Here is a 24,147-nt window from a genome sequence, read left to right on the forward strand (position 1 = left end):
ATTCACCCTTAGGGGATTTCCTGGCTGCAGGGGGTTTACTCCTGACTGCAGCATGACTAAAATGAAACTCCTTGCTTGCCCCCAGGAGACCTGCACCCAGGAGGCTTTTTTAATGCCATGGCAAGGACAGGGCTGGCAGTCCCTGGGCAGATGCTGCCTGGCAGAGCAGATGGAGGCATGGCAGGGTGATGGGGGATGTGGAAGTTCCTGCTTGCTCCCTTCTCCCTTATCCCACACCTGGGAAACATCCCCTGTGTGGAGGGACAAGCTTCTTGTCTTTTCCACTCAGTGCTCTTCTTCTTCCCACCATGGATGCACAAGGCACTGCAGTTGCTGCTGACTGTCAGCAGTCTCCAAAAAAATTCATCCAGGAGCCCTCCATGATGTCCTGAGGCGCTTGGTCCCAGTCGGTGGACAGGCATGTCCCCGTGGCTGCCCCAGCAGCTCTGTGTGCCTGGCAGCGCCTGTGCACAAGCAGGGCATGCTCAGCTGGCATCCTCCCCACTGCAAAGGACGCAAGCAGAGATTCAAGGCATCTTTCAGAGTGAATGAGAGACTTTTTCATCCTGCTGAGCATTGCTTGATGTCAGGCAGATGCCCAGCAAAACCCTGCCCCATTGCATTTGACAGCTCGGAGCTGGGCATTGGGCAAGCGGCTTGATTTCACAGTGGGTCTTATCAGCTGGAGGAAGCAAGAAATTAAAGCAGAGCCTTTCCTGCCATCAGAGCGGGTGGACACCCCGAGACCCTCTGGTTTGCAAGTTTGCTCCTCTCTGCCCTCACTGCTGTCCTTCCAAAGGGGTATTTCCTGTGCCCAGGCTACGTGTTTTGCTTTGCCGTTGTTTTGTTCAGGTGTTTTAGCTCAAGCATATCTTCAAATAAGGCTGCTGGATTTTTTTTTTATAACTTCCTCTTATAATTTCCTCTTCTTCAGTCCTGCTGCATTTCAGAGACCTGTTTGTAAATCAGTGCTGTGTTAAGAAGCCCTCCAAATGGAGCAGTAACTGGTCCCATCACTGAAGATTGATGAATGGTCTGAAAAGGAGCAAAATTCATGGGATTTTGCCCCTCTTAATCTCCAGGGGAGTCAGTTTGGAATAAGTAGAGTTAAAGGAAAGAATCAGTAAATGACCTAAAGCAGCATCTGAGCCAGAAAGTCTCCTGAGAACTGGGATCAATAGGGAAGGTAATAGCGTTGATGGAAGGGCATGGTGTAATGTTAGTACTGGGTAAACACTGCAATAAGAGCCCCGTGTTGCTCAATAACTAACACTTGTTTTCTTCCTGCTGCCCACAAAGACCCAGACTCCTTCCTGAAGTCTGCACGTCTCCAGCGCCTGCCCTCATCCTCATCAGAGATGGGAAGCCAGGACGTGTCCCCTCTCCAGGAGACCAGCAAGGACCCTTTTTCTGGGGACTGCAGCTGCCGACAGGATGGGCTGACTGTAATCATCACTGCCTGCCTGACCTTTGCCACAGGGGTCACGGTGGCCCTGATCATGCAGATCTATTTTGGAGACCCTCAGGTAAGATGAAACAATGGCTTTGCAGTCAGACTTTGGCTCTGAAAATAGGAGAAGTTCCCTAACTTTCCACCTTGCCAGCAGTTTAGCGGGGTAAGTGCTGCTGAGCCCCAGCTGCTGAACCCTGGGTACTGAGTCTCTGTGATTCCACCCCAAATTATCTCACAAGCTTTTTCCTGCAGCTGGGGGTTGTGCTTGGAGAGGTGAGCTGGGCTCTCAGCACCTGCCCTGTGTGCCTGGCGTGTTTGGGGGTGCTGGCAGGGGTACACAGGCAGCCCTGCTGCTGTGTCTCTGGCTGTGGTTTGAGCCAGATATACATGCTCTCAGAAGGCAATCCTCAGTTAAGCAGTAGGCGTCTTTCATACATCTTCACTTGGAGAGAGTTTTATGGATCTGTATGCCTAGGCTCACCTCTGGAAGGATCCATCCAGGATGAAGCAGGGGAGTAGCTGTAAACAGAGCTGAACCTCCCGCTAATCTGTCCCACAGACCAGTGCTAAATTGCAGAGCAAAGGCAGCATGGCCATGGGGTCATACCTTTCTGCAGAACATCTCCTGCCTGAGAAGGGCCAAGGGGCAGCCAGTACTCACCATCACCTTCTCTATATGCCACCCAGCAGCACAGAGTTGCCTGTGAGTCCATGTGAAAGAGATTTACTTTTTTAAAAGGTATGGCTCTCTCCCTAGTATGCAAAATGCAGCCCTTGGAAGTGGAGTGGCTCAGCCCCACAGCTGGCTGAGGTGCAGCGCTGGAGGGAGGCTTTGCAACACAGCCCCTTCTGTGGCTCCACTGGAAGGGCCAGTCCTTCCCCCCAGCCTGCTGTGGCCCTTCCATCTTCACACTTCCCAAGGCCACTCTGGCTCATGCTGAGATGCTATAGTTTCTACCATAGGGTTAAAATGAACCTTTTAAAACTTTCTGTGGCTGCATTAGCACTGGTGCTGGCACCGGGGAAGGATGCAAACAAGCCATAGCAGAGGGGGGGGATGCTGCATTCTTTGTCTCCAGCTGCATTGCTGAGTGCAGTGACAGCATGCCATTGCCCATTGCTCTTGAGGATTAGTCCAACCCTGCTCTGGGGTTGTGGAAGACAGGCTGAGACGTGGCCCACAAACTGAGCATGTCTAGTGTTGAAAGCCAGCTGAGCTGATGGCCATGGTGGCATGCGGAGTGGCCACAGCCACCCTGGTGCAGGAACATGCCAAGGGACATGTTACTCCTACTGGTGTTTGGAGGCACCTGAAGGTACTGATCAGCCTTGGCGCTGGCCTCAAGCTTCAGGTTCCGCAGAGCTGAGCAAAGATCTGGGTGGCCTCAGCCCCCCTCCCCGGGCACAACCGCTCTCCTCTTCTGGCAGATCTTCCACCGAGGCGCTGTGGTCACAGACGCTGCCCGCTGCACAGCACTTGGCATCGAGGTGCTCAACAAGCAGGGCTCCTCGGTGGACGCGGCCATCGCCTCGGCCCTCTGCGCAGGAATCATCAACCCCCACACGTCGGGGATTGGTGGGTAAGTGTTGATCCCTCACCCCCAGGTTGTCCTCAAGCAGGTAGTTTCCCCGCCAGCTGAGATGTGCCTTCACGGTAGCCTGAGTCCCAAGTGCATGGTACCACATCAGGCAGTGGATGTGTCTACACCTGCACAGGGTTGGGGACCCTTCCCGTGCACCAAGTTGGCAGTGAGGGGCAGAGACCCTCAGGGAGGTAAAAGCTGCATCTGCCATAGTGACTGCCAGGAAGGTCCAAGCGTCAGGCTCAAGAAGGTTGAAAAAGTGACTGCAGCCTGCCAAGCCCCTCTGTGAGTGTGCCAGGAGCTTGCAACGTCCTGGGCTCAGTCCCAGTGTTTTCAGAGATTGAGCGTTTCCCTCCATAAGGTGCAGCAGGAGGCTGAGGCCCGAGCCTGGCTCCAAGCAGCAGTCAGGGGAGGCATGGCAGCGAGGGGTGGCCTTCCTCCCAGCCCTCATTCCCGGCAGGGCAGCCAAGTGAGCCTGGTGCTCTTGGCTCTGCAGGAGGTCCTGGGAGCATTGCATAAAACCTGCCACCTGATAGCTCCTCCAGGCTGCACCACTGATTGCTGTTGTAAGCAAAACCCCTGTTTTGTTGCAAAACTGCTTGGATTAGAAAGAAAATCCCAGATAGTCCCAACCTGGCATGGAACAGAGCCAATGGCACTTATCTAGCTCCGCTGCAGGCTCAGCACAGGAGCTGCCTGCATCCTGCACCAGCCCTGGCTTGGTTGTCCTGAGCTACCCTCTGGGGAAGGGCAGCAGTGTTCCCCTGCACCACTGGCCAGCCCTGGGTCACTGCTGAGGCTGGTGGCCTGCTATGCTGGTGGCCCACATCATGCTGGGACTGGCCGTAGCTCCAGTGGCACCCAAGCCTTTCATTTTGGTTTTACGGCAGCGGCTGCCGCGGGGACCGGTGCCATGCTGTGACCCCATCTTGCTGCAGGGGTGGGGTGATGCTGGTGCACGACATCCGGAAGAACAGGAGCTGGGTGATTGACTTCCGTGAGGTGGCTCCCCTGGGCATCCCGCTGGAGGGGGACCTGCAGAAGGACACCAAGGTGAGGAGCAGTGTCTCACAGTCAACCCCTCCAGGGCTGTAGCTGGCTGATGTCTCCAGCTCTCCTCTCCCTGCAACTCTTGGGTGGAGGGCGAGGTTTGCAGGGAAGTGGGAGGAGGCCTCTCCCACCGTGGGAGATCCCAGACTCTACAGACATGGAGAGTACAGGGAAGATACTTCTTTGGCAGCCTCAAAATTCCTGGAGCCTGCAGGGCCTGGGGAGTAAAGAGGCATGTCCCTCTGGCAGTGGAGAGCCAGGAGAACAAGAGTCCCAGGAAGGAGCACAATCCCTTGTTGTTCTGCTGAGTTATTTCTCCTGATCAAACTGACTTGAGACCAGGATTGAATTTACCTCTTTCCTTCCCAAACCTTTTATTCCCTAATTTAATGTGTTGATACTGACCTCTTCCCCTCTCCTAAAGGCCATGCAGATACTTCCCACCCATACATAATGTGCATCTCCTCACTTGAAATTGGGAACCATGTCCCATGTCCTCATGGGAGGGAGACTACTCTTCCTTTTTGTCCCTCCTATCTTACAGCCAGGTCTGCTCGTGGGGGTGCCCGGCATGATACAAGGAATGCACCAGGCGCACCAGTTACATGGGAGGTAAGACACAAGGCTGACACAAGGCAGGCTGTGCTTGTGCTTCACAGGCTGGACACCAGGGTCCCTGTGGGGGAGCTGGAAGCACACGAGCCCTCATCATCAGACCACATTCTCAGCCACCAGTTAAAACCATTAGCTAAGAGGTACTTGGAGGCTTGTGTTGAAAAATATGTTCATTTTTTGGTACTTCATTTAGCAAAAGAAAGAATTCAGTTTGGTCAGATTTTCTGCAAAGTGAAATTTTGGCTAGCAAGATGTTCTCTTAGAAATAGCCACAGAACACTTTCATGCATGTCTGTGTATTTTCATTCTCTCTTTAGCTGGACCCTAAGAAGTGTGGCTGTCCTTGATTCCCTGTTGGGACAGGGAGGGAGGGATCTGAATGACTTGCTCAGGGCCAGAGCCTGGCTTGAGATTTTGCTTCAGAGATGCCCCTTCCCCTGTCCTTGCACTTACGTTACTCTCTGGTGCACATCATGGAGCACTGAGATGATCCTGCTGAAAAGAAACAACCTGCTGAAAGCTCAGTGCTCCGTTTGGCCCCCACTGGCCCCACAGCCTGATCTTTCAGGAGCCCCCTGACTGCAGAGCCAAGCTTTTTGCACTTACTCCCCACCACCCTGCCCTGCTGCACCCCTCCAAGGCGTGTTTCTCCTTGTCCTTTCTTCTTTGGCAGACTCCCGTGGTCAGAGCTGCTGGGCCTCGCAGCCAGTGTCGCCCAGGATGGGTTTAATGTCACACATGATTTGGGTGAGTACCTAGTGGGGAACCAAGAGTGGCTGCTCAGTGTGGAGGAGTACACTGGCTATTGTGCTCGAGTGGGAGGCAGTGGGGGGTGTAGATGGTTATTCATGAGAAATGAAGGCTCTTTGGACCTGGAGATGGATGGTGTTGGGAGCTGAGCAATGTGTGAACCATGGTCTGCAAGGGGAGGGCATGGTGCCAGCAAAACTGGAAGCCTTTCTGAGGTCTGGTCAGAGGCAGGTCAGAGCAGCTGCCCAGGGCCAGCCAGGGCAGGGCACTGGGGTTTTTTGGGTTTCCTTCCCGGCTCTAATGGATGCATGATCCAGCCTCCCTCTAGTTTTGAATCAGGGCAAGAGGCAGCAGCAAGTCTCCAACATCCCTGTCAGGTGCACAGTGACTCCAGGTCCCCTGCGTGCTCCTGTACCATGGCTTTTCTGGATGTTCTTCCCCTTCTTGCCCACAGCCAAAGCCATAAGTGAGCTCAAGGACCTGAACTACTCTGACAAATTCCAGGAGACCTTCCTGCCGGACGGCCAGCCCTTGCTGCCCGGCACGTTTGTCAGGCGCCTGGACCTCGCGGCCGTCCTGGAGCTGGTGGGTGCAGAAGGGGTGTCAGCTTTCTACAGCGGAAACTTGACCCAGGAGATAATCTCCGAGGTGAGCCACGTATGTCCCTGTCTCTGCCCCAGACTGCGCAGCACAGCCTGCGCTGGGAGTACCACCTGCGATGTCACCTGCTTAAGGTGACAGCCTGGAGATAAGCCATAGCCAAGAGTCAACACAATGATGAGGACAAATGCATGGAGGCTCCTTTTTCTCTCCTGTCCCTGTCACTGCAGTGGTGTAAGTGACACACAGGTCACTTCCACAGCCTACAGAAGTGAAACCTCCATTTCCTCTATAATCAGGACAGACTGTTTTTTCAAAGGTAAAAAACCCGTTAATTTCAAGGCCCCCTTTAGGCTGTGTTAGTGACAACCCCTTTTCCTCTATAACAAGAGGTGCCCCACTGTTGAGAACAATTTTTGTCTTAATGGGACTGTAAGATATAGACTCTGGGAAGATGGTTTTAAAATAAAACTGTGAGCCTAGTGAGCAGAGGGTCAGACAGGCTTGGTCCCACTTAGGGTTGCCCTAGTTTAACTTCTGTTGTTAGAGGTGTTCTGGAAAAAATAGCAGCAACAAACAAAGTAATTGCTCTGGTAAAAAAAAGGTGCCCAACTTTTATACCATTGTAGCTGCAGTCAGGGTGGCTGATGGCACCATTTTTCCGTACCACCATGGTTCAAGTGATGCACATGTCATCAGTAGTCTGTAATTCAGCTCAAGCCTTAGACATTTGTGAGCTCTGTGTTTGGAAATCTCCTACGGTTCGCCTGAACCACAGCAGAGTTGGAGACCAAGGAACAGGAAAAGTCCCAGGCTTGTGGTGCATCTCCACAGCTAAACCCTTCTTTATCACTCCATTCCCCCGACCCGAGGGCTGCTGCAGGGAAGCACAAACTCTCTGTGGAGAGGCCCAGGGTTGCAACACCAAAGACCCTGGCAGGCTCTGGGTTCAAGTGCACAATTCCAGATTTTGTTCCAGAGCAGAGCCAAGTGCTGGCTTCCCACAGTGTTTATTTTTCCAGCAAAGGGAGGGCACCCATGTGATGAAATAAAGTAGAGCTCCAAAACACCCTACCCTTTGTTTCCACCCCATGGCAGGAAGGCACACATGGGAAAAAATGCTTTCTGGGGAATTTGAGATGATGTTTGCAGTGTGTGGCTGATCGGGGTCTCTCCCTTTTCTGTGCTATCAGGCTCCTGCCCCACTCCCCGTGGCTTTGCCCACGCTTGGGGCTGGCTCAGCCCCAGGGAGCCAGCTCCTGGCACAGGCACCCGCTAGGTCAGCTGAGTCGGGTCCAACCTGGCCTGTGCTCTGGAACTGCTTCAGGAAGGGATCCTAAGTAGGGGATACATCTTTTGCAGCTTTGGAGTGGTTTGATATGCTGCCCTCCGCAACGTGCCCTGCATTAGCTTTCCTGCTCCAGTGATTCATCCATGTCTGCCAGAGAAGGAGTTTTCTTGCCAAGTTAGCTGGCTAGTTTAGAAATTGGAGCACTCACATGTTAAGGGAAGGTTTAGACTAGATATTAGGAAGCATTTCTTTGCAGAAGGGGCTGTTGGGCGTTGGAATGGGCTGCCCAGGGCAGAGGTGGAGTCTCCATCCCTGGAGGGGTTGAAGAGTCGGGTTGACCCAGCGCTGAGGGATCTGGTGGAGTTGGGAACTGTCAGGGGGAGGTTCGTGGTTGGACTGGAGGAGCTTCAGGGTCTTTTCCAGCCGAGATGATTCTGTGATTCTGTGTTCTTGCCCACTTTTGGATGGAAATCCAGAGGACTCACAGCCACAACTCACCCCAGCAGAACCTCTCACCAGGTTGTGTGGCTTCTCCTGGGTGGAAGGAAAGAGCTGGCCCATGAGCACAGTAGCATCTGTATGCTGACTGAGAGTATTACCTACTTCAAGGTATTTTAAGATCGTCAGAATGAAGTTATAATGGTCCTACCTCATCTCCATCATGGCTCAACCACAGGAGACCTGCAGTGGAGGGAATTGCCTGTCTTTGCTGTGTTCATGAAAACTACCAAACCCAGTAAATTGTACCTCCAGGAGTATCCTACAGAAAGACCAAGGATACAGCAGACCTACTATCACCTGAAAAAAATTAAAAATAGGATGGGAATTATACGCTAAAGATTTCTATGGCAATCTGCTGCACCCAGGTTCCTTCTCTCCTGGATCGATATATATCTTTTATCCTGGCAGTATTCAAATATTTCATAACCTTTAACATACTCATGCTTGCCACCCAGAGGAGAGAAGGCTGTGAGGCTGTGCCAGTCCTCATCCTCATGGACAGGCAGAATGTCTTCAGAGCACCCATGAGGTGGGTGACCTTTTGGAGGTGAGCTGCAGAGCCTTCCAGCAGTGCTGACTGGTGAGCCAGGCCACCAAGGCCATGAAAGCACAGATTTTGAGGGTATCCTGAGGAACCTGGCACTTGGCACAGGAATCTCAATGGTATTTGTTTGACAATGTGGTGTGTGTTCACCTGGGCCACCACAAAGAACACAGAAAGCCTTGAACCAGCTTTCTCAGCGTGCACTGCTTTGCTCTCCTGTGTAGGTCCACAACTATGGAGGAGTCTTGGTGGAGGAAGACTTCAGCAATTACAGTGTCACAGTGGAGAATCCTGTCCACACAGTCTACCGAGGTAAATGCTTGACCCGTTACCATGTGACTAGTTAAAAGTTTGCTTCACCTGGCAAGAGGTGGTGACAGTATTTAACAAGAGTTGAAGTCAAAACTGCGCTGAGGCATTTGCAGAAAATCCCTCTGGGGAGTTTCCTGCTATTGCTCACTGACACTGATGCATCATAGGCAGTTCGAGAGGTTTTCAGCACTTTTAAATGGCCCTGTTTTTTCCTTGATAGTGACTGATGGTGTTTTGATAGAGTGTAAAGCTACAACATGATTACATACTGATTCAATATCTAGATAGAAGCTGGACCATAGGCTAGCACCTGTGTCTGAAGACAGTTCCCAAAGTTGATCTATAAGGGAGAAAAAACTTACTTTATGCAACAAGTTTCTAAAATGTTTTTTTTTTTTTTAGAAATCCCTATATTTACTCTCCTTATAGCTGTAATGTTGCAAACCCATTTTATCTCCATTCTTCCAACTGCAGTCCAGAAAAAACAGCCAACCAACAAGAACTAAATTTCAGATGTAAAGAAAGCAACCCTATTTGGGCTTCCTTCATCCATCATAAAGAAACAAAAAGATACAACAGGAATGTCTTGGGAAATCCTTTTCAAATCATGTTGCTTTCCATTATTTCCCCTCAAATATGGAAAGTTTTCCCTGTCCTCAAGGACCCTGGCTTATGAGAAAGTATAAATGGACAGTATTTGACGAAAGCAGCTTCACTCCCCTCTTCTTCCCTTCACAGGTCATCTTGTTTTCAGTCCCCCACCTCCGCATGCAGGTCCTGCACTGATCACAGCACTGAATATCCTTGAAGACTTTAACATCACAAGTCAAGTATCCAGGGGGAATATCTTGCACTGGATGGCAGAGGTAAGAGGAGGTTCAACATTTGACTGCATTTCTTGTGGTGCTAGAGAAGAATTTATTTATTTCTTGGTTGTACAAAAATGTTTGTAGGTAATTCCCAGAGGAGAATGAGCAAATAGACTGCTAAGGTGTAAATCTGAGCTGTGCTGCTGCCTCAAGTAGGTGCAGATGCTGGAGCCTCCTGCTCAGCTGAGATCTTTATTGCTTAAGCAGAGCTCTTTCAGAAGAACAAACAGGCTTCTGCCCATTTCTTGTATGTATGATCATCTCTTCAGAATGACCCCACAGCAGCTGAGAGTGGTACCACCTATTTCCTCCAGCTCTTATGCTCCAGTGGCCCAGACCATACCAGAGCACTGCTAGGGCACTGCAAGGAGAGTCAGCAATGTGATGCCACAAGCAAAAACCTGTATGTGGTGATGACAAGGAAAACTCTCCCAACACTTGTATTTTTTTAAAGCTTTACATTTTAGCCAACCTCATGATCTCAGTAGTCCAGATAATTATTCTTCCAGTGTTTAGGGCTGTCAGCCCTACAAAAACATTCCAGCTTCCCAAGAAGTCAAGCAAGTGCTCCATTTCCTGCTCTGTAAGCAGAGTTATGTTCTTAGATGCTTAACGGATCCACAGCTGGGTTTTATGAGTTGGGAATTTTAAGCAAGGATATAACCACATCCTTGTAGCAGACAGGACAGTGGGTACTTGGAAGTTACTGCCTCTCAGCAAAAATGCAACAGTTGGAGATGTTACATGCTGCTAGGCCTGTGCAGAGGCAGAGAAGGTTGACTCACCTAAGTTATTTTTGAGCTCTCTTCAGAAAGCTTTGGATGAATCTATTTGCTCTGCATTTGCACGAGGCTGAGAGTTTCACTCATTGGTTATCTTGTCTCAGCTGAGGAACAGCAACCTCCAGATAAAGGGCAGTCACGTCAGAAGATGTGTAAACCTGATTACTTGGGATCATGTGGCTGAGACTCAGTGCTATGTCAGCACCAGATAGTCCAGCCCTGGGACAGCCATGACCAAGATGTTCTTAACTGATGCCTGTGGGGTGGATATGGGCTGCTTGTTTCAGTGGAGCTCTTCCTTTGCCACCAAGCCTCTTCTGTATGGTATAGCAGTCAGGAGACTGTTTCATGGAAATGCCACCTTCTCCAAAAGTTGATCATGTTCTACACTGTACATCAGAAGATAAATGATGACACTTCAGGACAAGTTGTTGATGCATGACACATCTCAAAACAGAAGTCACATCTAGCTATCTACCTTGAATCTTGAATGAAAATGGCATGGCCTGCAGGCTGAGTCTAGTGCACTTCTGCTAGGCACAAGCTGGCTTGATTGAAGAGCATATTTCTTGTGGCTGTCCTCTGGCTACGCACTGTAAAACCAGGGCTGGATAAACTGTCTTTCAAAACTGCATTTTCCCATTCTCAATGGACTGGCTTAGGCAGGATTCTGCATGTATAAGAAACCAGATCCTTTCCACTTTTTACACCATCATTCCCTTAAGCATGCTGGGACTAATGCTTTCTGTTCAAAGACTTTGGATGACTTATAACTAGGAATGTGGGTACCAGCTGGTGAGTGGAATAGCTCATTTCTGCTTGTCAGTGGTGCTGTGCCAGTGGAGCTACTGCCCACATGCAGCAGTGAGCCCAGGACCCACTGTCCCACTGGGATTCAGTGTGATCTCTGCTGTTATGGTGACCACTCAGGAATGGAAATAGAAGGTGACCCAGTCTGCCAGCTGGCAATGCAGCTGAACCACTGAGCTGGGCTGAGCCAGCCGGTCAGCTCCTGCCAGGCCTATTTCACCTTGTACAATTGCTGCTGGGTATGCTCAGCTCCCCCCTGCACAGTTTGCCATGCCAAACTGATGTCTTTTTGTCCCCGTACACATGTGTGGTAGCCCTTTGCACTGAGGTATTCCCAGGACCAGGCTTTTAGACATTTTTCTTCACAGGCTTTAGCCAACAGGCCAGGAGACCAGATACCTCTTCCTGTTTGGAGTATCAAAAGTTGTATTTCCAGGGCCACCTAAATGTTTTTCTTTCTTTCTTTCCTTCTTTCTTTTCTTTCTTTGTGTGTTCAATTTAGACATTAAAAATAGCTCTGAGTCTAGCTAGCAACCTGGGAGACCCATCTGATGATGTATCCATCACTCACGCCGCAGAAGGCATGGTGAGGTAGGTCTGAGGCTGACAGGCACGGTGACAGTTGTAAGATGTGTGGTTTGGATATCATGCCTGGATTTGCTCTTTTCAGTGCACAAGGAAACCTGAGGTTTTTCTACCTCTGTTTTATTGAGGAAAGGCCAGTCCTTGAGTGTGCTCCCAGGGGTCCCTCTTCTACAAGGATCATAGCTGATAGCAGAGGCCTCTGGGGAAGGGTTGGTGGGATGTCCTCACACAGAGGAGCCAGCTTGATGTTGAGGGTTCCTCCCACATCCTCACCCCTCTGAGTATTCCTTCTGAGCAGGTTGGACAAACGGCCATCCACGTGGTCATGATCACACGTGCAGTTTCTGGTTCTCCCTTCCACACCACGGGGCTCAGTGCCTTTGCAGTGCACCCATGGCAGCCTCACCTCAGAGCCAGGTTTAGCCATGGTTGGTGGCCAGACCTGGACATGACTTGACCTCCTCCTGGAGGACTGGTGTTCAGCTGGGTGGTGCCACCCCTTGTCCATGGAGGCTGAGTTTGCCACTGTGGACAGAGCCTGGGAGGTGCTTGGCATTGCTTCTCTGTGCAGCCTGAGGATCTTGTCTCCTTCCATCTGGTGAACCAAATGGGCTCCCTGTCCTCAGTGCCAGCCCCCTCAGGGAGGTACTGCCCGTAACTCTGTAGATGTACCCCCACAGCTTAGCCAAGAGACACTTAGCTTCCGAGGCTCATGGCTTTCTTTCCTCTTTCTCTCCCTCACTGCTGAAGTAAATCAGAAGCTAATTCCCTGCGCCAGCTGATTAATGACTCCCAGTCCTTCTCGTCTGATCTTCATGTGCCTCACTTCTCCATGGATAGTGGACCTGCTGCTAGCCAAGTCCTTGTCATGGGACCCGATGACTTCATTGTTGCAGTTGTAAGGTAAAGGATTTACTTCTTCCCTTCATAATGTACTCAGAGGGTGGGAGCAGGGAGAAGAAAGCAGGTTCAGCAGGACAGGATAGGACCAGAGCTGGAGCAGCTGGGCTGCTCTGTACCAGTTAGTCCTGCAGCAAGAGAAATGGGGAAGACGGGGTGGAGATGTGTGAGCTGGTGCTGCTCTGCCCTGTGCAATCCTGCAGCCCTCTCACAATGAAACATGTCTGGATTGGCCTAAATCTTCTCCCTGGAGAAGAGGTGATGGCCATATCTGAGGACTGATGGGTGCATGGAGACAGATCCATCACCTAGAGGGTAATCTTTAAACATAGGGAGTGACAGAGCTGCTATCACCCACAGGATTCCTTCTCCTTAGTACATGGAGACTGTCAATCCTCACATCTAACCAGCCCTAAAGAACGACCAAAGAGTCTCTATCAAGCCAAGATGGAACAGAAAATTGGAGCCCTGAAAGCCTCAAGGTGTACAAAAGTTGCTGGGAGGATTTTTCTGAGATTTCTTCATGTTTCTTTTCAGTTCTTTGAATCGTCCCTTTGGCAGTGGAATAATAACATCCTCTGGAGTCCTCCTGAACAGCCAGATGTTGGACTTCTCCTGGCAGAATAAAACACTGAATCACTCCATTCCCAGGCCGGTAATGAATTACATGACAAATTCTTTATTTGAGCTGTCCGTACCATTTTTTCCGATTTTATTCTCACCTCCACAACAGGGAGGCTATTTAATGCCTTATTAATAACTGAGAGACAACAGTCTGTAGAAAGCTCCTATTTTTTCATTATATGAGTCACTAAAACATAGTGGCTCATAGGTATCAGTTATCATTATAATGCAGTTTTATCAAATGACCCTGCACATCTATTTTCCCTGCAGTCCAGAAGCACTTTAAAGCAACCGTCCTTTTCTGTGGACTTGAATTAAGGATTCTTTTTATGAATTGCTGCTCTTCAGGTTTAAAAGTAACAGCAGAAAAAAAATCTTCAGCTCTTGGAAAGAAACAATTACAGACCAGTACTAGTGGCTTCGTGCTGCCTTGCTGTTTCTTCTTGCCATGTATTGTAAAACCATTCCACTTTTCTGAGTTGGTACTTTAGAAGTGGGTGAATGGCTCTATATACCTTCTGTAAAAGAGCGATGGTGTGAAATGGGATGGATTCTATTAAAATCAGAGAGCATTATTATATCAATGAGGACTGTAAAACTACATGAGTGCAATTGCTGATTGAAGCTTAGAGTAAGAAGTTAACCTGTGCAACTTGAGCACCAGCAAAGCTTTAGCCAGCTTGTTGAAATATTTTTGGTGTGCCTTTTCTTCAACTGCAGCAGAATCTCATTCAGCCTCGGAAACGGCCCCTGTCTTTTCTGTTGCCCACCATCGTGAGACCATCGGAGGGGATGTGCGGGACGTACCTGTGTCTGGGAGCTAACAATGGGGACAGAGCCTTGAGCAGCATCGTGCAGGTCAGTGCTGTGTCCAGGAACCTGCCTCTCACAGCAGCTGTTGAGCTCAACACTGAGCAGGGTCCCTTCCTGCAGTACAGACTTGCCCTTCCTAATGTCCCAGGCTCTGCTGAAACTGATGACCATGGGATTACTCAGTAATCCTCAATTCAGTCTTTGTCGTTAGTTCAGAATTAGTTCAATCTTTGATGTCACCAGTTCCTGGTTTACTTCTGTTGCACCTTTCCTGGTGTCACCGCTCTTAACTGTAGAGGAAAAGTATCTTGGTAAAATCTATAATGTTTTTGTGTCATTCTAATACCTGTTCAAATCTCATCTTAGGGATCGTTAGGATAAAAAAGGAGCATTTGGTATTCAGAGCACTGCAGGAGACTGACAGCCCTTAAGCCCTTTTCCCTATGAAAAGCTTCTTTTAGTGCATTCCAGACTGAATTCCTCCATGCTCAACACTTGCTATAAATTGGGCAGCTCCTCCAAATTTATGATTTGTAATGAGGTATGATGTACTGGCCAATAGTTTGATTGCATGCACAACAGCAAGGGATTGCTAAAAGAAAGGCACAAGAATGGCTCACATTTTCCTTACCTTTTGGAAGGCATTATTCAGAGCAGAACTAAAGCCAACCATTGCTTCCTAATGCTTTGGTCACGTGCTGAGCTTTTGGCTCTAACAAACATGTATTTAGAGATTACATCACGTTCCAGACACACAACTCTCCTAATTTAGCAGGAACTGTGTGACAAAAAGCCCAGGCAATCCTGAAAAGTGCTGCTTTTCCACAAACAATATACAGGCCATATTTCAAGGGCCTCTTCATATGTGCAAAACCCTGCATTGGTAAATGGTTCACAATCTTCATTGCCTGCTGTATCTGCAGATGTGGAGCCACCCATTAGGGGAATGCTTGGGAAGTTGGTTCTCCTCATTACTTTTTTTTATTATTGAGGATCTTTTATTCTCTTGCAGGTTTTGGTAAATGTTTTAACATTTAACAGGAATCTGAGTGAAAGTTTGTCACTTGGTCGACTTCACCCACAGCTTCAGTCCAACACCTTGCAGGTTGACAGTGAGTATAGACACTGGGTGTGGTGCAGCCTACAAACCTAGTGTGTTTCAAAAAGGAGCAGGATTTTCTTAGTGCACTGCTGTGGAAGTACGACAGCCCGGCGCACAGCTCACCATGTTCTAGGATCCCCAGTGGGTTCAGAGGGGTTTGGAGAAGACAGAAAGAAGCAACCTGGCTTCTTCTAGAGTTTGGCACCCTTGCTGAGCCATGCCCTCTCTCATCCTGGGAATGCTCCCTGGCCTCTCCAACACCACCTGTCCAAAATCTTCCAGGTGCTTCTCCCCAGCCCTCCCCCTGTCCCAGCTCACCTCCTGGTAGCAGCCTTGTCCTGTCCTTAGAACCTTTTGGTGATATGATGCCATCGAGTATATGCAAATAAACGAGATTTCAGCCACATCTTCACCCAGACAGGCCCTGAAAGCTAGCAGATCTTCCTACACTTTATTACCACTGCCATAAATGATGTTCTTTCACATTCCAGTCCATGTCCCCTAACTCCACCAGCTGGGGAGAAGACAAGGCTTATGGCAAGGCTTGTAGCTTGACAGTGCTGGAAATGCAGCATCAGTGCTGCACTCTGGAGACTGTACTGCCAGCTCTTGTCCTTATTATTACAAGTCTTGGTCTGTTTGGTGTTTTTCACAAAGCCCCATACCTTACCAGAGTGAACCATTCAGTGAAATTTGGTTCTCATTTCACACAAAATAGCCAAAGTTTCTAGGCCTTCTCGTTTCAGAGGAAAATCTGAAAATGTCTGTTGGGTGTGATCCGCAGACTTGGAAACTAGAATGTAATTAAAACAAATCCAGAACTGTAATAGGTCCTAATTTGTGGGTTTGGACATTTGGCATTAACAAGATCTATGTTAAGACTCATCTGCAATGTATATAACATAAATAACTGTGGGGTTTCTGTGTGCCTGCTCGGTTTGTCCAGCTGCATCCCCAGCTTTGTATCCTCAGGCACTTCTATTCACACAGAAATTACAAAACATCAGATAAACAAAATAAAAGCAGAAGAGCAAGCGACCTAAAGTAGATGGTTGGAAGATTAAGGAATACATGAATGGGAAGTTGGAAGGCTTGTCACAGTTTGTTATTTGGCAACTTGTTTTACTATAATTTGTTTTGAGCTCACGTGTATCTTCTTTTGACTAATAACTCAATACTATTATTTGTAACTAAGCTCTTAAGAGCAGGGACTGCCTTGTGTGCTATAAGAAGAATAACTACAGTAGGTGCCAACAATGTATTTTCCTCTTTTTCCAAAGAGGATCTTCCACATCTCTAAATGGTCTTCTGGATCCTCTCCCTTCCCACACTGCGCAGAGCACTGCCTAGCTCTGAGCAGCCTTTGCAGCTAGAGCTGACAGATGGCTCTGTGGAGTGGGGAGTGCTGGTCCTCCCGCCTGCTTGGCCAGGACCCCTTCTGAAGAGGCTGCGGGCAGTTTCCTTCACACTGCAGATCCCAACAAGGCTAGACCAGAGCTTTGCATCAAAGGCAGCAGTGGTTTTAGTTGCAAACTCCTCTTTTGAAATCCCTACAGGTGAGTTTCCTGAAGAAGATATTGAATTTCTTGTATCCAGGGGCCATCAAGTGGATAAAGTCAAAGTGGTCTCCCTAGTTCATGGGGCCAGGAGAACCAACAGTTTCATCATTGGCCTGAAGGACCCCAGGAGCATGGATGCTGCTGGAGCCACAATATTGTAGCACCTCCCAGATGACATGTGCACTGAACAAGGCTTAGACAAATCGACCCAAGTGACGTGCATGTTCTGAAATGACCCCTGCTCCATTTCCAGGGCTGGAGCCCCACATACACACTGCTGAGTAGACTTTCTGTATTCCCCTCCCAGGATGACACCGGAGGAGTTAGTAGCACAAACATGCAGCACCCTGATTTTTTTCTTTTATTTTTAAATTATTTTAATTGCAAGCAGCCTGGTCCTTGTTACAGGAATGCAGGGAGCACACCTCTTTTGGCAGAGTCTTGTTAGTAATTTTAGTCTTTTCAAAAGCCTAATTCTAGCCAGCATCTTAATTTTAGTGAGCAGGAACATTAGCAAAGGAAAAAACAGCTGATGATGATACTCATCTCCCTGTCATCTTCATCTCTCTGTCTTTCCCAAGTTCATTCTTTGCCTCTTGTGTAAGTCAGTAATTAGTACAGCCTAATGTAGTGTTTGTAGGTGCCTGGAGCTGGAATATCAGTGAGTCCTTTAATACTCTGTATTTTTATATATATATATATATATATATATGGGCCAGCTGATTTTTGCCAGTGTGCAGCCTCCTGTGTTAGTTCCTTTTCTCACATCACTACATACTTTGAATTTCGGGAGTAAATATTTTGAATCAAGTCACTGTGCAGACTCACTGGCAGTCTCATTTTGTAACTGGAGCAATGGTTTTCAACTTTTAACAACTTGTAGATCCTGCAATAGTTTTCTTACAGAGGTTCAGCCTCCTCTATGGTGAATTTAAACTTAGTGGTAATGGGCTTAATTTTCTTAGATACTTTCTGGAGATATATTAGCAGTACTCCACAGACTTGTAAAAATCTACAGACTTGGAAAAATCCACAGACCACAGACTGAAAACCACATGGAGAGCATTTAGGTAGGTTCAGGACTTCCCTCACACTGCCTTATCTCAGTCTGCTCTGAAAGCTTCAATCATGTAATCCCTGCAGAGAGGCTTGGGATTTTCTGCTTACTACATTCATGTCTGTACTTCAGCTCCATATTTTGATACCGGTGGCTCTACTGGAAAAGTTGAAGAGAGTGAGAGAAAAGGTACAAAACAAACTAAACACTACTGAGATAATTTTCTGTCTGCAGCATGTAATGCAAATATATATAAATATATATATAAAATATATATAATATATATACAAGAATACTTCTGCATTTCTTGTCTGAAATATAGTGAAGAAATAATATCACAACTGACAGCTGCACCACTTCATTCAACCCACATTTGGACATTTCTTTCTCTTTTTACTAACAAGTTAGACAGAGACACCTGGCACTAAAAAATTCTGGAACTGATCGTTTTCTGTGGTCTAAAATTTGATAATTTCCTTCATGGTGCAAATGCATCCATGGCCACTGTACATATTATATATGTATGTCTGCTTATGGTTGTCTTGGTCTTTCATTTGATGATTATACCAGTCACCCCCAACCTTCCTCCCGAGGGGCCCCATAACACCCCTCTATAACACACCTTCTAATGCTTGTTACCATTTGACATGGGGAGCGTATAGGTCATTTTGGGGCAGTCAGGGCTCTACAGCAGATAATCGGACTAATCGTTTCTGCCACCTGTCAGCTGATGATCTCAAAGCATCTTACATGAGGCGGTGCACGTTGTGCCGAGGAAGGGCAGAGATGCTTTTACGCTTCGCTGAGGCGCAGCCACCCATGAGAAGAGCAGAGCAGCTCCCTAGCAGAGGGGAAGTTTGATGGTATTTGCTGTTACAAATCTATCAATGGCCTCAGCTGAGAGACAGGGCAAGTACAACATGGTCTTTGGGAAATTGTCTTCTGTGCCACCACACTGCCCATAGGGCAAGAAGAGACTTTCTTCACCATAGGGACATCAACTCTATTTATTGATTTTTCTGTCATCAGCACTAGAGTTGGTCACTGTCTGAAGCTGGAGTGTTCATAAAACGACGTGTCTTGGAGCAGACCTCTTCAGGATTCATGGGAAGGGGACGATGCACTTTTGTGTGTTGAATCTTGACTGGTGGAAATTTGGTGTTTTCTGGTATGGTACAGCAGTGATCTGTCCCTTGGGCACAGAGGTTTACTGTGCACAGCTGCAAAATAAGTGGTCAAGTCATTGCTTCAGTATTTTGCATGGCATATAACAAAACACTTGAGAGATAAGATTCTTCCTTATTAACTGAATTCACCAACTCACTTCTGATGCTGGAAACCATGTATTCATTTGCGAGTTAAAGACTCTGGTCTTGATTCAAAAGGGCGCTTACATGACCCAAGGTACAATTTCACAGCAATTATCCAGAATCTTAAAATAAAGCATGTTCCTAAGTGCTCTGCTGGATCATGGCCTGTGTTGCAAAAAAGAGAAAATTTAAAATAATTGGAAGATGGGAAGATGGCCCCTAGGTCACGGCTAAGAGACATAAAGATATTTTCAATTATTTCCCAGTTTCTTTGTTTAAAAACAGAATCAGTATAGCACAGATGTATTCAATACTGAAACCTTTAATCTACTAATTGGCTCAGTGTCTCTGATACTTGAGTCCATCTGTTGTGATGAGAGCTGATTAATTTCATGTGAGGTACCAAGAAAAACCTGATGTTTCCTTCTGTACAGGTGAGATGATAGACATTGTGAAATAAAGGGCCGTATTCTGGAGATGTGTGTGTGCAGAGTAACTGCACTGATTTCAACCTGGCTATTGCAGACATCTAGCAGCTCTGAAGCAGAATTTGTCCTGAAACTTTTACATGAAAGTGTCAGTAAGGAGCTCAGAACACAAAATACAAAATATAAAGTGTCTGAGAAAAACAATAAAGAAAATTTTTAAAGGAATGAAATAAACCCAAACAAAATAAAGAAAAAAGATGCCTTTTCCAAATGTGACTGTTATGATCTGGAGTGTGATCAGCTCGTCTCTGCCCACATTTGCATTGCTTCCTGTCGACGCATGCTGGTTTTTCATTGGGATAAGCTGCAGACAGGCTCTGCTGCTACATGTTAACTCGGTTTAGCAGTATTTCTCACGAAGTCTTGATGCCGTTCACGAGCACAGGTAACGGGCAGTGCTTCTCTAGCCTTAGGTACCACTGTTCACCTGTGTGCATCGAGCTGTGTGTAAAGCCTAAAGGGGAGACAACACAGAAGTCAGCACCACCGTCCTGCAGCTGTGGGGATGAGGATGCTCTGGCCCCTCAGCTGCACTATTTTGTTTCCATCACTGTCCTATTCAGTGCCCAGATGCTGCGAGGGGATGGAGCCTGCCCTGCTCCCACCGGCCGGGATGGGACAGATGCTGCTGTGGTTGTCAGGGTGGGTAGATCCACGCTGCCAGTGCGGCTTGGCACCGCACCCGCCACAGGTGCAGAGGAAGGGCCGGGGTTCCCCTGCTGTCCCTGGGCACGGGTGTGAGACCAGCCGAGGAGCAGCCCTGGGCACGCCGTGTGTTTCTGCACTCCAGCCAGCAGCTCGCCCCACCCTGTGCCTGGGGGGAGCGGGGGCTGCCGGGGCAGGTGAGGGCAGAGCAGCCGCTGCGGCTGTACCTGGGGCAGCGGGTGCAGGTCCCTGGTTTTCAGGGATGACGACCGGTGTCCTGCAGCTCTGCTGCAGCTCTGCCAGCATCTCTCTGAGGAGTTCCTCAGCTGGGGTGGGGGTCCAAAAGAGCCTGTTCAGTGTGAGCTGGTCGGCTAAGCTGCCAGGGGAGAGCTGCACCCCCCAGAGTGCTGCTGGGTCCCTCTGGCTGGACCATCTCAGAGCCTCCTTCCACCTGCTGCACAACTCGACAGGCTTCCACGGGCTTATGCTGAACACTGACTTGTCGGAGAGAGAAGGGAGTCAGGCCTCGGTAAATACCATGAGATGAAACCTGCAGCTCTTTCATGAACAAATCAAAAACACTAAAGATTTTGTGAAGTTTTGCAAAAAATCAGGTGAAGTAGGAAGAGCTCCTGTAACACACAGGTATTTTCATCACAGTGGTTTTGGAAAGATCCTTCGTCTTCAGTGGTGGACATCTGCACACTAACCAGGGAAAGCAGAGCTCTGACAGGCAAAGCTGGTTCCCAGAGAGATAGGGCACGATCTAAAAATGAAACATCTGTGCGGAGAGGAGAAGAGCTTCTGGAGTGGGAGCACTTGAGCACTGAAACATGCTGCCCAAGAAGGGCCCTCCAGTGGCCACAGCATTTTTAGATGCAGCCTGTCCTCGCAGAGCTGACCCTGCTGCTTAGGGGGGAATATCCCATTTGACAACACCTGCTTTATCCTCCAGGACTGTCCCCAGCACAGCCGGGGGCTCCCCATCCGGCCGCTCTCATCTCTCCACCTCCTCGAAGTCGAGAAGGAGAGGATGACTCCTGTGTATCTCCACACTACCTACTGTGTCTGTAGCCAATTGCCCACCGTTCTCTTTCCTGCCACACTCAGTCTTCACAAAATCCCAGATCAAAAGCGATTGTGACTGCAATGCAAAAAGTCTCCCTTCTCTCTAAGGTATTGTACCACTATTAGAGGAGAAATTATTTTGTTCAAGTCATTGTATAATACTTAAGTTTGGAAAAATCTGAAACTGGTCATGAGTCTACCTACTTCTTTTGTATAATACCTTTCCTGTGAACGTACTGCCATATGTAAATACATGTAAATATAACCACAATTTTGATTGTCATGATCTCAAATGCATTTCTGTGTTCTGTTTGCAGACAATGGAGGAGCTCAAACAGCTGTCTCAGTGTACTGTACGTAGCCCTCCTCTACAGGTGATGTTGTACTATTAGTATGTATCACTTGTTTTGCAGTAAAGATTCACAATCCAAACCAAAATGAGGCTCTGCTTATGGAAGGGCTCCACAAACACAGAATGATAGGACAGATCTAGCCCTAAAAGACCTCCTGTCTTGGATATGGTGTACAGAGGCCAGGTGAGGTCTAGAAATGTTTAAGCTATGCAGTGTGGATCCAGTCTCTGCTCAGCTCTGGAGATCTGCCTACAGTGCACCTCACTGCAGAGACACGCTGGCGTGTGCAGGCAGCAGGATGCCAGGGTGGGTAATGCTTGAGTTGTCCCATATTTCTTCCCCCTTGCAGTCCTCCACATCATGTTACCCCCTTCTCACCACTGCCCGGTGCCAGTCGGTCTCCTGCCGCATGCACGAGCAGCCACATACCTTTCACTAGCTGCAATATGCAGGAGGACAAACCCACTCTGTGGTCCTCCAGCTGCTGGCCTTAAGCAGAGATGCCTCAGAGGGCCCTCGGTCCTGTCCTGTCACACCAGTGTCCCTTCAGCTCTACCTTCCCTTTGCTTCCTTACACTTGCAGCAAAGCTATTTTGAGAGAACAGGGATTAATTTTTGAGATACCTCAATATTGTGCTTCCAGAAAACTCATGTTTTAAAAAATAGTGTTTTCCTTGCTCTTGTTTGCCATGGTATACAAGATGTGCCCAGTATTAATGTAGGTAACACATACAAAACCAAGCAAACAAAAAACCATGAAGGACATGCAAGACATGCAAGACAAGCACATCAGGATCGGTGGGAAGCGTGGGGATTCTTTAGAAGCAGCACCATGATCAAACTGTGCCAGAGTGGGAAATGCATCAGCCTTTTGGGGAAGATCAGGCTGGACGAGGATGAAGTTGAATGCAACTGGGTTGAGAAATGTCTCCTGAAATAGAGGAAGGCACGAAGACATGCGGGGAAGAAAGGTGATTCTTGGGTACTGAAGAAGTCTTCTTTCAGTTTCCTCATGTTTCCAGCCTGTCTCAAAAGACAAGAAGAATAGAGTAAGGCAAAGCATGGGAAACATTCACACTCATGCAAACGGAAACTCCCTGAGAGACAATCAGGTGTAAGGAACGTTCCTCATTACCACCCCTGTGACTGACACCCCATCTCCTCTTCTGACACCTCTGAGGGTCTCCCAGGGCTGGGGGAAGGGCTTTCGCTCCTCTGTGGCACACTGGAGAGATGCTGGAGGTGGGGTCCCTATCCCAGAAGCTGGGATAAAGACATAAACAGAAAAAGACATGAGCAGAACAATCCTTTAGGAAGGAATTAGTCAATGCCTATGTGCCGGCAGGCAGCTTTAGACATGCAAACTGAAGGAAAAAAGCAATCTGCTTGCATCTTTCCGCACATCAACAATATTTAATTATTGAGATAAGTCATACACTAACCATGATGTTCATTATTGCGTTTTGGGTTTTTTTAATGGAATACATTGATACGTTAATTTAAAAAAGATTATTTTTCTGTGTTGCAAGCTATAGCGGTGAATGAGATGTGGGATCGTTGTATTAAATAATAAAATAATTAAATAAAGGTTTTACAAAATTAAACCCTATTTTACTCTTTTCACGTCACTCACCCTGCAGTAATCTGCATAAAGACAGTGGCAGGGGGTCTGCAAGGGCTGGCTCCAGCTGTGCAGCTCTTCGGGCCTGCACACACCCCCCCTGAAGCCAGAAGAACCTACTTAAGTTACTGATGTTAATCATATGTATTTTTGCAGGACCAAAGTCTTTATTTTTCCAACACAGCGCTTTTGGTTATTTTACTAGCCTGAAATAGTAATTGCCACGTTTTTGTTTTTTTTTTTTCTCTGCCACCTCCAGGTAGTAGCTTTCTGCTGAAAGTAATGACTGGCAGGGAGAAAAAGAGACATTTCTGCAGTGCCACTTTCTATATAACTCGGTTCTCATATCAATAAAGGTTTGTATGAAGGGACAACGTGGAGGCTGGGTATCCTGCAGGCTGTTTGGGGGGGTCACCCCCCACACTGAGGTGTCTTTAGGGAGCAAGCTGGGGACTGCGGGACCATGGACCTGTTCATTAACCAGAAAAACAGCCTTTTAAATAAAATTCAGCATTGTGGCCTTCGCTGCATCGGTATGGGGTCACTCTCTGGCTTCTTTTCCATCTCCCCAGTGGTAAATCTAAATAAAGTGTAATTCACTGGTATTTATAAAGTCTGAAACTTGCAGATGAAAAGTTCCTCTGAATGAAGAACCTAGTTTCCTGGTGATTTCCAACACAGGCCTTAATTATTATTTTTTCTTAAACTTCATCCAGGAAATCCCTCTGTAAACACATTTACAGAAGCGGACGCCAACCCCCAGCCCCCCGGGCAGGCACAGGCCTTCAACCCCGCCGCACACGGGCTCCTCCCGCGGGGGCTGCGCGGGACCCCTCGGCCAGGCCGCGCCAAGGGGCTCCCC

At 48.1% G+C, this 24,147-nt stretch overlaps 1 protein-coding gene across 1 annotated transcript; it reads left to right on the forward strand.

Annotated features, from left to right (window-relative positions):
• The first annotated feature begins 769 nt into the window (after positions 1 to 769).
• Positions 770 to 21,644, forward strand: GGT7 (gamma-glutamyltransferase 7). Its single transcript, XM_026867224.1, has 15 exons — positions 770 to 801; positions 1,300 to 1,526; positions 2,882 to 3,033; positions 3,975 to 4,089; positions 4,631 to 4,698; positions 5,375 to 5,448; positions 5,906 to 6,099; positions 8,612 to 8,699; positions 9,438 to 9,565; positions 11,663 to 11,751; positions 12,496 to 12,648; positions 13,183 to 13,300; positions 13,990 to 14,127; positions 15,095 to 15,194; positions 16,741 to 21,644. The coding sequence occupies exons 2-15, from the start codon at positions 1,359 to 1,361 to the stop codon at positions 16,902 to 16,904; spliced, it is 1,749 nt and encodes a 582-aa protein (XP_026723025.1). The 5' UTR covers positions 770 to 801; positions 1,300 to 1,358; the 3' UTR covers positions 16,905 to 21,644.
• The last annotated feature ends 2,503 nt before the right edge of the window (positions 21,645 to 24,147 follow it).

This window comes from Athene cunicularia, unplaced genomic scaffold (genome assembly GCF_003259725.1).
Source record: "Athene cunicularia isolate RWA unplaced genomic scaffold, athCun1 SCF_2, whole genome shotgun sequence".
Classification (NCBI taxonomy): domain Eukaryota; kingdom Metazoa; phylum Chordata; class Aves; order Strigiformes; family Strigidae; genus Athene; species Athene cunicularia.